Source organism: Gadus chalcogrammus, chromosome 3 (assembly GCF_026213295.1).
Source record: "Gadus chalcogrammus isolate NIFS_2021 chromosome 3, NIFS_Gcha_1.0, whole genome shotgun sequence".
Classification (NCBI taxonomy): domain Eukaryota; kingdom Metazoa; phylum Chordata; class Actinopteri; order Gadiformes; family Gadidae; genus Gadus; species Gadus chalcogrammus.
Genome location: NC_079414.1, coordinates 13,416,965 through 13,429,982, shown reverse-complemented (window position 1 = coordinate 13,429,982; position 13,018 = coordinate 13,416,965). Strand labels below are relative to the sequence as shown.

General features: G+C 48.0%; 1 protein-coding gene across 2 annotated transcripts in view; it reads right to left on the bottom strand.

The window, feature by feature from the left end:
- The window catches only part of myh10 (myosin, heavy chain 10, non-muscle), a 55,148-nt gene that overhangs the window by 7,195 nt on the left and 34,935 nt on the right, over positions 1-13,018 (bottom strand). For both annotated transcript variants that reach the window (XM_056586066.1, XM_056586067.1), the window contains 16 exons: positions 12,690-12,883; positions 12,034-12,155; positions 11,868-11,937; positions 11,479-11,639; positions 11,127-11,235; positions 10,475-10,606; positions 9,849-10,055; positions 9,276-9,413; positions 8,802-8,925; positions 7,779-7,950; positions 4,777-4,989; positions 2,509-2,653; positions 2,007-2,213; positions 1,500-1,604; positions 965-1,117; positions 275-523 (listed from right to left, as the gene is read on the bottom strand). In XM_056586066.1, the coding sequence (XP_056442041.1) occupies positions 275-523; positions 965-1,117; positions 1,500-1,604; positions 2,007-2,213; positions 2,509-2,653; positions 4,777-4,989; positions 7,779-7,950; positions 8,802-8,925; positions 9,276-9,413; positions 9,849-10,055; positions 10,475-10,606; positions 11,127-11,235; positions 11,479-11,639; positions 11,868-11,937; positions 12,034-12,155; positions 12,690-12,883 (2,501 nt within the window). The remainder of the gene's footprint in view (positions 1-274; positions 524-964; positions 1,118-1,499; positions 1,605-2,006; positions 2,214-2,508; positions 2,654-4,776; positions 4,990-7,778; positions 7,951-8,801; positions 8,926-9,275; positions 9,414-9,848; positions 10,056-10,474; positions 10,607-11,126; positions 11,236-11,478; positions 11,640-11,867; positions 11,938-12,033; positions 12,156-12,689; positions 12,884-13,018) is intronic.

Sequence of the window (13,018 nt, the reverse complement as noted above, 5' to 3'; positions counted from 1 at the left end):
AAGTGCTTGGCACTTGCAATAGTTCTATGATCATCCTTACTGTAAGAAAGAGAGTTTCTCTTTCTTCTGACAAATGTACTTATTGTAAGTCATTGTAAGTCGAAAAAATTGTTGCTAAATGCCCTTAATGTAAAAGTAAATTTTAACTCCTTAGTGCAACATTGTGCAAAGTATTTCAGATCCCTGATATAGTACACTAGTTTTTTTGCTTTGTTTTCTTCCTTCATTGCACAGGTAGGTGTCATGTTATGTAGGAGTGGCCGTGTTAGTGTACCTGGTCAAACTTCTTCTGCTTCTTCTCCAGGTTGGAGACGATCTGCCGGAGGTGGTCCTGGTCCACCATGAGGTCGTCCAGCTCCTGCTGCAGCCGGGTCCTGGTCTTGTCCATCTTGTCCAGGGCCATGGACTTCTCCTCCAGCCGCTGAACGGTGAGTTCGGCCTCCTTCTGGAGCTTCCTCTTGGCCTCCTCCAGACACTCCAGGTTGCCCAGGTCCTCATCAAGCTTCTTCTTGGCCTCACACAGCTGGTGGGAGGACAGGAGCATGGAGGGGGGGAGGGAGGTAGGGGGGGGGGGGGGGGGGGGGGGGGGGACGAGGACAAGGGGAGAGGAGGGACAAGAGGATGAGCCAAGGAATGACCGATAGCAGGTTCAGTTTCAGTTCATATTCTTTAATGTACTCTCAATCATTAATCTGGCGCTAAGACCAAGGAAGAGCTCAGTATATTAAAATAATAAATAACGCCATCATGCTGGATAGATTACATCTGGAGATAAAAAACGAAAAAATTAACGTTAGGATATTTTTTCGGTTGCTTCATCACATAAATATTCTACGAGATGATATGAACTACGATCAAATGAACATAATGGTCCCAGAGCGAAGCACCGGCCCACATGGTTCCCGGCAGCGGACTGGCCCACTGAGCGGGCTCCCGGGGGGACTCCCTGGGCGGGCGGGCCTACCTGGGCCTGCAGGCTCTGCAGCTGCTTCTCCAGGTTGCGACGGCCCTCCTCTTCCTCCTCCTGCTGCTCCAGCAGGGTGCTCTTCTCCTCCTCCAGCTGCCGCACCCGAGTGCCGGCGTTCAGCTTCTGCCGCGTCTCCTCCTGGAGCAGCTCCTATGAGACCCCACGAACAGCACGGCGACGTCAGGGAACAGGCGGACAAACTCGGTGATGCAACGAGATGATGCGCTCAACAGTATATGAAAGGCTGTTTGGTTGATTTGGGGGGGGTCTGAGAGGTGTCGGTCTCATTGTTCCCCTACCAAAGTCATCTAGAGGCAACGGCTCGGTTTTGGTGTCCATAGGGGACAGCTTATGCCAGGAGGAGCATGACAAGTGGGCAGGAAACCTGCCTGTCCCCACGTGGTATTAGTTCATCAGTAGTCTCACTGTTGAACTAATACCACGTGTGGACAGGCAGGAAACCTGCCTGTCCACACGTGATATCAGTTCATCAGTATTCTCACGGATGGGATGGCGATGGATCCAGTCTTACCTGTGTGTCCTGCAACTGGCCCTCCAGGCTGCTGGTGTCCTTGGCCAGTTTGAGGCCCTTCTTTTCTGCCTCTTCCAGCAAGGCAGACACATTGTCCAGTTCAAGCTTTCAGGGGAAAGACAGATAGGGAGAAAATTAACCACCACCACAGAAATGTGCAGCCAAAAATTAGGATTCGATCCGAAGTCTATGGATATATAGCGACCGTAACGACGAAAAAACTGAACATGATCATGATTACAATTTACAATTTTGTACAATTTCATGATGTTTCAAGGATTGACACAATCATCATACTACAATTGTTATCTTTCACTCATTCATTTAACCAGCTATAAGCTAATCTAAATGCGCCTAAGGGGCATTTCGCAGAACATTGTGTCAGAAACTCGGTGTATGTGACCAATAAAAACGATTTGAACTTTTCTAAACAGTTTCTAAATCAAAACCAATAGCCCGGTGTGTGTTGAGGCCATGCGTGGCAGAGTAGGTTAACTCCCTGGGTACCTGCAGCTTGTGGGAGCGCTCCGCCAGCTCTCCCTTGGCCCTCTCCCCCTCGGCGGCCCGGGCCGTGAACTCCTGGAGCTGGGCCTCCAGCTTCTTCCTCCGGTGCTCCGACTCGCCCTTCACCTGCTGAAGGCCCTTCACCTCGCTGCTCAGCTCCTTGTTCTCCGTCTCCAGCCCCTGCTTGCTCTTCTCCAGGTTGGCTTTGAACTGCAGGGAGGAGCACACGGCACATGACCTTGTCAGATCTTTTCAGGTTATGCGTTGGGAAAAAGAAAGAGGAGACAGCAGAAGGGGATTCAAGTGGACGGACAGCAGTTTCATTCAGACTATTTGAGTCTCTAGCTACTAAAAAATGATCAATCAGGATAATCAATAGCAATCGATCCGGATCAGCAGCCAATCGCAGATCAAATGATCCACTATTAGATCTCCCTCAACAGGTTCTGGTCCCCTCCCCCCCCAGGACTGACAGCAGGCGACAGCAACCAGTGAGGAGCCCCACCCTTTTGGCCTGCTCCAGCTGCTCAGACAGCTCCTCCAGGGCCGTGCCGTGCCTCTGCCTCATGTCCTGGACCTGGGCCTCGTGGTTCTTGGTCTCCTCGTCGATGGCCTTCTTCAGCTCCACCACTTCCTGCTCCCGCTTGGTCCTGGATGAACAGACCACACGTTGAGGCGGAGCGGTGAGTGCACCAACATACCGGAGTCCCGAGTCACGCCGCTGCTGCACGGTCGGTGGGCAGCGAGCGTGTTATGATGCTGTTAGCACCCAATAGGCAAAGGACAGATGGGGGAAACCAGTAGACACTAGACAGTTGATCGTGTAACTTCACAACAGGGTATCTGCAGGTTTCAGCAAGTCAAATTTAAGACTTTTTAAGACCTTTTTAATACCACCTTGAATGAAATTTAAGACCTTAAACCTGCGATGGTAGGGGGGATCCCGCTGTATTACAACCCAACCATAGCATGTGTGTCACTCAATGAGACTCATTCAAGTTTACTTTCTGTCTGTTTATTGAACATAAAGTGATACTCCAGGGCTCCAGACTAACTTTTTCCTTGGGTGCACTGGTGCGCCTACATTTTTAATTTGGGTGCACCAGCACGTATTTATGGTGCACCCAAGTTGTAAGTTGTTGAGAGGGGGGTGACAGCGTCTGGGCCCCCGGGCAGCTGCACCGGTTGCACCGTCGATATTTACGCCACTGATTAATAATATTTTCACCATTAAATAAATGCCTTCAGTAAGACCTGGGGGGTATACCACGAACCTCGTTGAACATACCCAGGCTTTCTTGGGAAAACCTGGCTCGACAGAGTCGCAACTCGCAATCACAGTTAAATGTTACCACGACGCTCACTTTAGATTCAATTAGTTGACCCAGGTTATCCGCTTTAGGTTCAATCATGGACATAATAAGGGTTCAATGCGCGTTTACATAAAAGGGGCGTTTCTCGCTTCATTTGACTCACCCTTATGCAAAATAAATCGCGCAAGAGCGGTGTATTTCATCCAAGGCGAGCAATGTATTATTATGAACTCCTACGAGGAATTCAAAGTTCAAATCACAGCCAAGGGGAACACGGTTGCCCATAATATGGCTAGGGTGGCGCGCTGGCAAAAATAGCCGACCGTGTTAATTCGTAAGAGAAAAAGATTCTGCATATTGTCTAAAAAATATTATGTATCATCATCCCTTTTACCCCCATATATGTGGGGCCCCATGAATTGCGAGCCCAAGTACCGGGAATGCACTCGATCTCCGACCCAATATCGGACGTGCACGTCAAGTTGCTTGCTTTTAGTGGCGTGGTTCAACGTCTCAAATATCAAAACAAAATCAGCCTTGTTGACGCTGCAGATTAGCTCGTTTCGGATGAAAGGCGCTGGTCCGAAGCGAGTTATATACGCCGTTTTGTCCCTTCCAGCAGTAAAGGTGCTCGCGATTTGAGAGTCAGGGAACATCAAACCGAAGAGATCTCCTATCCCCTCATTCGAGTTGTAGGACTGGTGCTTGACCACTGTGTTTAGAATCCACAACACCTCCGCTTTCAGTGTTGGTGTCGCACCAAATGCTACCCTCAGGTCAGTGCTAGCAGCGCGGACCGTCTGCGGCGGTGGCGCCGGGGCAGAGATGCAAAACGTAGAAATGGCTGGGGTCTGAGTGTGGCTCCTGGCAGAGGTTTTATGTTTTTGGCTCTGCATATGGCTGACGACAGCCTTAATCCCCATGGTGCCGAGCTTGAATGTAGGCTACTTTTGTACGGAATGCATCTGGCCTGTTCTGGGTTGGCAACGGACGCTAGACAACCTCGGAAACGGACGTCTTCCAGCCAACTGACGTTGAACTTGCATTTACCCACTGTTGCAGACTAGCTAGCAAGCGCGCAGACATCCGTTTATATATGCAGCTAGCAAGAAAGTAGCCTCTCGTACATCTCCTTCCCGAAAAGTCCCGCGAGAAAAAAAAAAATTAAATAACCCTGCCCCGACAAATTTAAGACCTCCGAGTTATAAATTTAAGACCAGCATATGACATTTTTGACGAATTTAAGACTTTTTAAGGCCTTAAATTTAGAAAAATGAATTTAAGACTTTTTAAGACTTTTAAGACCTCCGCGGACACCCTGCACAAGGATACCCTTGAATGAATACTAGGCTACAGTAACACGCATCAATCAAGCGAGCGCATGATTATCCAGGAGTGATAAAGTGGAGACACAGCCCAGATTATGTGTTTCTAGCCTAGAGACGGAGCAGCAGCCGTACCTGAGCTCCTGCTGGGCGGCGGTGGTGTCCAGCGTGTCCTCCAGCTCCGTCTTCAGCGCCTCCAGCTCCTCTCCCAGGTCCCGCTTCAGCTTCTCCGCCTTGCCCCGGGAGACCTTCTCCGACTCCAGGTCCTCCTGCAGCTCCCCTAGCGCGGCCTGGAGCTCGCGGACCTGCTTCAGAGCGATGTTCTTCTGGCTGTTCTCCTCGTCGCTCCTGGTGGAGCAGACATGGATGTTGGTGTTGGGGGTTGCGTCATGCTCATTTTTCGAGAGAGAGAGAGAGTGAGACCTTGGACGTGTTAGCGTGGGGTACCACACGACGACGAGTAACCCCCAAACGTCCCCACGACATCCCCAAGATCCAACCTTTTTCATGGAACAAGCAGTTTAGTTAAACTGTGGGTTTTTGGGGTTAGTTGTAGCTACAGGTATAGCTACATCGTATCCAGATGTCTGAGACTTTTCCACCATGTTGAGGGGCAGAAGTGGAACATAATTCAAATGATTGATATGAGAAGGATCCCCTGCATGGATAGACTTTTCAGTTCTGATATTTCTAATGGAGGAATGGAGTAAATAGCTGCAGTATAAAGGGAAAAATAATAAAATATATAAAATAAGTAGGGATGCACCGAAATGAAAATTCTTGGCCGAAATTCCAAAACCGAAACCGAATATACTGAAACAGTTGGCCGAAGGCCGAAACCGAATACCGAATGTGTCTTTTAATGTTTTTCATTCATTTTGCTTTAATTTTTCACCATTGCATGGATCAAACAATTAAATGTCCTTTCTAAACTTTTTTGTCTTGCTTTTCTATAAAAAAAATCAATTACAAATTTGATACAAAATATTTATTTAATACTGAATTTAATACGTTTTCTACCTTTTTTTTTTTTTTTTTTTTTATAAAAATGTTCGGCGTATTATGTTCGGCCTTTTTACTCCTTCGGCCGAAACCGAACATTATGTTTTGAACCATTTTCGGCCGAAAATGTTCGGTGGCCGAATATTCAGTGCATCCCTAAAAATAAGAAATGTATTTTACTCCATAACCCCTAGCCATATTAAAATGAGGCTAACTGATGTATTCTGGTTATCATGTAGTTCAGAAATAATAAAAGCATATGATTCCTAGAATTATTGGGATTTATAAAAAAAATACACATATCTGATTATTCGTGACTCAAAAATGTTGGCACACCCCAGATAATCTTAATGTTTCAACATCGCACACAGGGTGGCAGTATAGGCAGGTTAATGTAGGACATTTGGAACATACATTAAAATATTGTAATTTCAATGATGCCCATATTGAATATGCTGTTGAACTATCTAATGACATAGTAAACTCAAGAGACTCTTGTCTCTATGAGGAGGGCAGAGTGCGGGTCGGACTCCTTGCTAAGAGAAACATGCCCTGAGCAAGGCATTAGCTAACCAAGCCATGCTGGCACACTACACACACTGTGCCTTGAGAATTTTAAAGAGATTCTTTAGATAAAACACATTGTCATAATGTGTTGAACAGGCAGACTTGATAATGGAGACTAGCAACTCAGAGTCCAAAAATGGCATCCAAATAGCCAGTTATCTGGACAGGGAATAGACATATCCTTGGAACAGCAGCCTAATTCCAAAAGGGGGCATTTTAGCGGTAATGGGAGCTTGATTAGCATGCCACAGAGACTAAATGAGGGATTCTGGCGCGGACGGACATGTTCGTTCTCCTGAGAGTTTGGCGACCTCTTTGTGAGGCAGCGGCTGTCTCTCCAACTCCAAAACACACTGACCTTGAGAGCGGAGAGCCTCATTTGCATCCGCTCTTGTTATCAGCCTAACTGGCAAAATAATGAAATGGGACAGCCGAGGAGCCCAGGTTGTGGACGGGAGGAGGGGGACTTGATTAAAAGAGCATAAGCTTCATGGAGCTGATAGCAGAGACGTTGGGCCCTCACTCTGCTTATTAGAAAGCTGACAGAGCTAAATTAGCCACGTGTGGCAAGGTCCCTGATGAAAAGCCCTCCCGAGGAGGGGAGAGAAGAGAAGAGAGGAAAGCCTCCACAGCTTCTCCTCTAGACTGTGATCCATCATGGCCGTTTCCTCTTTGTTGCCATTAGGTCACTACACTGTTCCTTTCCTGGAAAACACTATGGCAGGCCTTCTGGAGGGAGGACATCCATCACCATCACTTAGTCTGAATGCATGGCAGAGCCTTGGACCAAAGCTGTGGGGAAGCCTATCCTAGATGTGAGTGTGTGTGTGTGTGTGTGTGTGTGTGTGTGTGTGTGTGTGTGTGTGTGTGTGTGTGTGTGTGCGTGTGCGTGTGTGTGTGCGTGTGCGTGTGTGTGTGTGTGTGTGTGTGAGATGCGGTAGACCAAAATTACAAAATACTGAGCAGCTGTTAAACCAAACGGCTGTTGAATGTTTAACTAAAAGCCAACTCCTTTGGCCACATTATTTTGCATTAAAGTACCTCACATCACATTGTTGGTTACTGTGGTAAAAGTAGAATAAACCCCTCTGGGGTGTTTTATGGTTCAGCCGAAGCTGACAAGGTAACACTAATGAGACAGCCGGATTGGTTGATTCCAGCTTATGTGCTCTGCGGTGCGTTGAGCATATTGCTTTTGGTTTGTCAAGAAACATCTGGTTGATAGTTCAAGTATTCAACAATGCTTTGGTATAAATATAGCCTGCAGTGACTGTTATTTTAAGCGTTCATTTTTCACCTTCTTTCTACACCATCTCTTGTTTTGTTTTCATTATGCATACCCTCCCCCTACCGTGTCATTTTCTATTCATTTAAAATTGTAGTTTTATCTTCTGATAGTGTGTAGCATTGCATTATCGAGATTATATTATGTATAGTTTATTGATTATTTAAAAAAAACGGGGAATTCCTTCGAGGCAAATATAGTACCGGTGTTTATCCACCCATCCACCCATCCATGTATCTATTCGCATCCAGGGTAGAGGCTCTGGTGTCACGGCCTGCCCCACCTGGCTAGAGACGCCTGCAGCTCCTCCTCCTTCTTGGCCAGATGGGTCTTCAGCTCCTCCACCTGGGCCTGCAGCTCAGCGATCTGCTCCTGGAGGTCCGTGGTCTCCGCGTCCAGCTTCCGCTTGGCCTTCTCCAGCTCCTGCCTGGTCTTCTCCTCCTTCTTCAGCCGCTCTGCGGGGAGACCGAGCGTGTCACGTGCAATGAACTCGACTAAAGTAACTAAACGGACCTTACTACCGATCAGGCGAGGATAGATGAATGTTTAGCGTAGCACTAGAGCTAGGGGCTCTCTGTAAGCCACACGGGCTGATTGGTGAGCTCTCTGTTCAACCCATAACACATGCAGGAAGCTCTTTAGCCCCTGACCTCCTTACACAATGCCTAACTCCCTTCCAGACTGTTTTTACACGCGCCTTTCTCATGTCGTTTGTTGCAGGACTTCTAAATCCAGGAGGAATCTGAACCTGCGGGCCCCTACGTGACCGTCTTGTGACCTGCGTTATGGTTCCACCCAGGGTGAAGCATGGGAGCAGAGGTCCCAGTAAACCTGCACGGAGCCTGACACACTGAGCCCAACTACTGACTAATCCGACTGGTTGTTGGGCATCATTTAACCGCTGTGGTGTGGCAAACACTGAATGTACACAATCAGGAACAGTTAACAGACAGGCTGGCTGCCATTCAACGACCCTGTAGAAAGACTTTTGAACTGCACTATTTCCTGTTTTCACCTTATATGCATGTGTATATATATAAATAAATAAAGAGCAAATATTACATACACAAATGGTTTCATGTTTGGATTCTATTTTTGCAGTCTCACATACTGCATCTCAAATCTTTGAGAATATTCATTTTCTATCATATAAATGAATTGTATGTGCCATTCTGTGGCACTTTAGCTGCATGATATGTTCCTGCTCTGTCTTGCCCTCTTCCTCTTAATGTAGAATGACAGGACTATGGCTGAGCTGCTAGCCCGAACGGCTGAAACGGCGTGGGCGGGGTTAAGGCAGCCTTACCCTCCAGGTCCACCATCATCATCTCCTGCTTGTTCTTCATCTTGCCCAGGTTCTTGGCCTTCTCCTCCTCCTCCGTCAGCTGGGAGGACATCTCACCCACCCTTTCCTCCAGCAGCTTCTTCTCCTGTTCACCACACATGAGAGGGGAGTCAGAGCACGACGCAGCATTAAGATCCCTCAAAGCCTACGGCCCGCTCCGTTCTGTGTGATAAAGGCGTGGTTTCCATAGTAACACATTGCTGTTTCTACATCAGCAGCTTCGGACCGTTCCGGAATTTGTTCTGATGGTTCTGGGGAAAATAGTAGCATGGATGTAAGCCTTCACCCTCACCGTTCATTAAATAGAAGATGGATGGATGTCCCCCTAACCAATCAACAGTCCATGAGTAGACGGTTCTGAATGAATGATCTGTCACCGGATGTCCTCGGTGTATTGATGCTAAACAGGCCCGGTTTTGAAAGTCCTCCTCTCACCTTGAGAAACTTGGAGTTTGAGTCGTCCAGCGAGAGGAGGTCCTCCTCCATCTTCTTGATCTTGGCCTCCGCCGTGACCTTCTCCAGCTGGAGTTTCTGTCTGGCGGCCTCCTCCTCATCCAGTTGCTCCTCCAGGTCCTGAGGGGACAACGGCACACAAAACCTCAGGGACCCGCCCGGCACACACTCTGACGATACTGGTGCTAGCTTAGGACCCAACACACACCAAACACCCCCTGACATCATCAGTAGCAAGACTAGCTTAGACATCAGCTTACCTAATTAGCATAGCACACAAAGCAAAGTGCGCCTGACAACAAAAGTGTCGATTGGAAATCAGACCTAAATCTATACATTTAGGCGGGAGTGTAAACAATTTGATTCTGCTCCCATGTTAATCAATGAGCCCTTGATTAACAAGGGTTTATTCTGCCTCGGCCTGATGTTTGTGTTTTCGGCTGATCAATATAAATGGCCTGCATGATGGGGTTAAATGTGCCGCCTTCTTGCGATCCACGCTTGAGTTCTGGCTTCAGCGGTGAGTGAGCCTGCGGCGGGAGCATGGGGGCGGACCTGGAGGTGAGACTGCATCTTCTTCTTCTCGTTCTGCATGATCTGGTTGCGCTCCTCCTCCTCCTCGACCCGGGACTCCAGGTCGTGCAGGATCTCCTCCAGCTCCTGTTTCTTGGCGGCCAGGCGGGCCCTCATCTCCTCCGCCTCGGCAAACAGCTCCGTCTCCGCCTGCAGCTGCTCCGCCAGGATGTTCTTCTCCTCCACGATCTGTGGGAACCGGAGGGAGTTCAGATGTTCCCACGCAACCCCCAGGCTCCTCCCGCAAATAACATGCACGGGAGAATGTCATGGTGGCGGTCTTGATGATCATCAGACCCAATTAGGCTGGGAAACCCATGGTAACCACACGGTAGAATAATAATATAATAATAATAATAATAAAATCAGCCTGTATTTGTGTCTAGGCCTTCCTGCAGAAGCATCAGTGATGCTGAAACACTTTCTTTGCAGCGGCATAGGAACTTGGAACAAATTCAAAGGGTCCTGCATGTCTCAAGCTGTTACAGACTACGATTAGGGAAGGCAACTGTGTAAACAACATTCAGCAGAAAATATCAAAGTGTTGTCATAAACACACACTCAAGGGAAACAAAGTGATGAGACTGAAGGGAGGCCCTTTGCCCTACCTGCTGATGTTTCCTCTCCATGTCCAGCAGCTCGTTCTCCACCTTCAGCTGCCTCTCCTTCACCTTGACCAGCTCTTCGTCTTTGGCCTGCATCTCCTCCTCCTGCCTGGTCACCTGCAGCAGGGGCTTCACCTGGAAGAGAGCACCCGGTGTAGATTAGATCACTGCAGAATCCTGGTGGGAATGAGACCACTGGAGAGCACCCGGTGGGAGTGGGAGACCACTGGAGTGGTCTCCCTTTTCACATCGTTTCCCCGCCGGTGACATCTCAGCCACAGGTGACTGATATGTGAGCTACGACAAAACACAAAAGGCGCGTATCTAGCAGGTGCAATTCAAGGCGTCATGGAGAATGATCCAAATCTAGTTTGTAAAATCAAATGGTTGGTTGACCAGCAAATCTCACCGTGATTTTCTGGAGCCAAGCGGCAGTGTTTGTTCGCAAAACCCCTCGCACAGGTCAATACAAAAGAAGTGAAGGCAATGTTCCATAATGAGTTGAATGTGTGGATTCATTATTCCGCACTAAGCCACATGCAGCTCATTAGCCCAGCTTTTCCGGCTCTATTAGCCTTACCCTGAAATGTACTTATTGCACCAACTGTGTTTGGTCTAGAGGTTCGAGCATGTCTAGACGGGCAATTGGGGTCACCTTGGTGAACAGCCTCCACCACTGCCAGTGCCTGAGCTTCAGGTAGGCGGCGCAGTTCCTCTGGAGGACCTTCAGGGCGCTCAGCTGCTGCTGCTTCTTGAAGAAGGCCCTACAGGAAGAGAGAGAGCACCCAGGACATCAGTGGTACTTTAAACTAAAGAAACAGATAACTGCCTTCACATACATGACAGCATCGTTCATCCAGATGTCAAATCACATTTTTACCAAGAAATTAACAATAATGGAAAAAAAACGAGCGACTCAAAGATTAAGCGGGTATGTTAAAGACAGAGAGTTTTCTATCGTTGGATTATGAAAGGACACACACACACACAGGAGGGCCGCCACTCACTTGCGGGCCAGGTATCCGCGGCACACGGACTGGAAGGTGATGATGATGTCGGTGATCTTGAGGTCCCGCTCCTCCTCTAGATGGGCCAGGACCCCGGTCCTGAAGAAGATCTTACTCTGGCCGATCCGGAACAGGTTGGGGTCCAGCTCCAGGGCTCGGATCTGTACACATTGTGGATGTGAGGAGTTTAAATGAGTTGACACGTTCAAATGATTCCCTTTAAATTTGTTGTCAATTCACAGTCTGCATTAAACTTGCAGAAGTATGAAAGCGCCCCTTCAATTCATAAACACAGCCATAGCAGCTATATTTAGTTTGCAGCCATAAACAACAAAGGAATTCAAACCTCAACGTTAAAAAGTGAACAAATCAACCAAACAGTACATTACCATTCTTTCACAGGCCTGTTTGCCATCCATAAATCCCTTAGGGATAGCATTGGGAGTCAGGATCTCATATCTGTTAATGACACAAAAACCAAACAAGCTTTAGATGTAACGTCGTAGCGAGTAGCGGTCCTCACGTGCGATACAGCTGCAGTCCGCCCCGGGTTACCTCTGCCTGAACTCCTGGAAGACGATGCGGTTGGGGAAGCCCTGTCTGCAGATGCGGATCCCCTCCAGAACCCCGTTACACCGGAGCTGGTCCAGGACCAGGTGGGGCTCCAGCTTACCAGCCTGGTGGGGGGGCGAGGGACACAGATTAATACTTTTATGTTCTATATAGAACATAGATACAACCACCTGAGGCCGCCGTTTCAATTCCATTCAAAAAGCTTTATGGCACGACTATTGTTTTGAACAGTATTACCGATGCATTATTAACTTTTATTTTTTGTACTTGATGGAAGTTTTCTTTCACTACGAGAGCTTTGTACTTTGCTTTAGCAGAATAATACTTTTTGTATATATTTCTTTTTTTATATTTATTGGTAGTCAAGGCGGGGCCCTTTTGTTGTATAGGCCTTAACAATACAGTGCTAGGGGAAACACTGCTATTCAATATCTTTTCGCTTAAAAAGAAAAAGAGTTCCATTAAGTGTTGAGGACCCTAGTAGAACAAATGGATGCTGCAGGTTATTCATCTATAGTTAATGTATTTTTCCTTTCATTCGATAATTACTAATACTTACAGGTACACATGATACCCCAATAACCAAACCATTGTATCTGAAAAATGGGGGGGGGGGGGGGTCCTAGCAGAGGGCTCACCTTCTTCTCGTGGTTGGGGATGATGCAGCGGACAAAGTTGGGGTTGGTGTTCCTCAGCGTGGCCATGAGCTTGGTCAGGGACTCCTTGTACAGCTGGCCCACCGTGCGGAACATGCCCTTCTTGGTCTTGTAAGTGGCGCCGAACGCTGTGTCGCCCATGCCAGCCACCTGGTCCAGGCCCACGATGCGGTCCACTGGGGAGGGGCAGAGGGAGGGAGGCAGGAGTTACAGTCGTCTTCCCTGGGGGCAGAGACTTACCCAATGAAAGGTGTTCGATGGGACTGCATTTATACAGCGCTTTCTACCCAGGGTGGCGTCGGCCATGCACC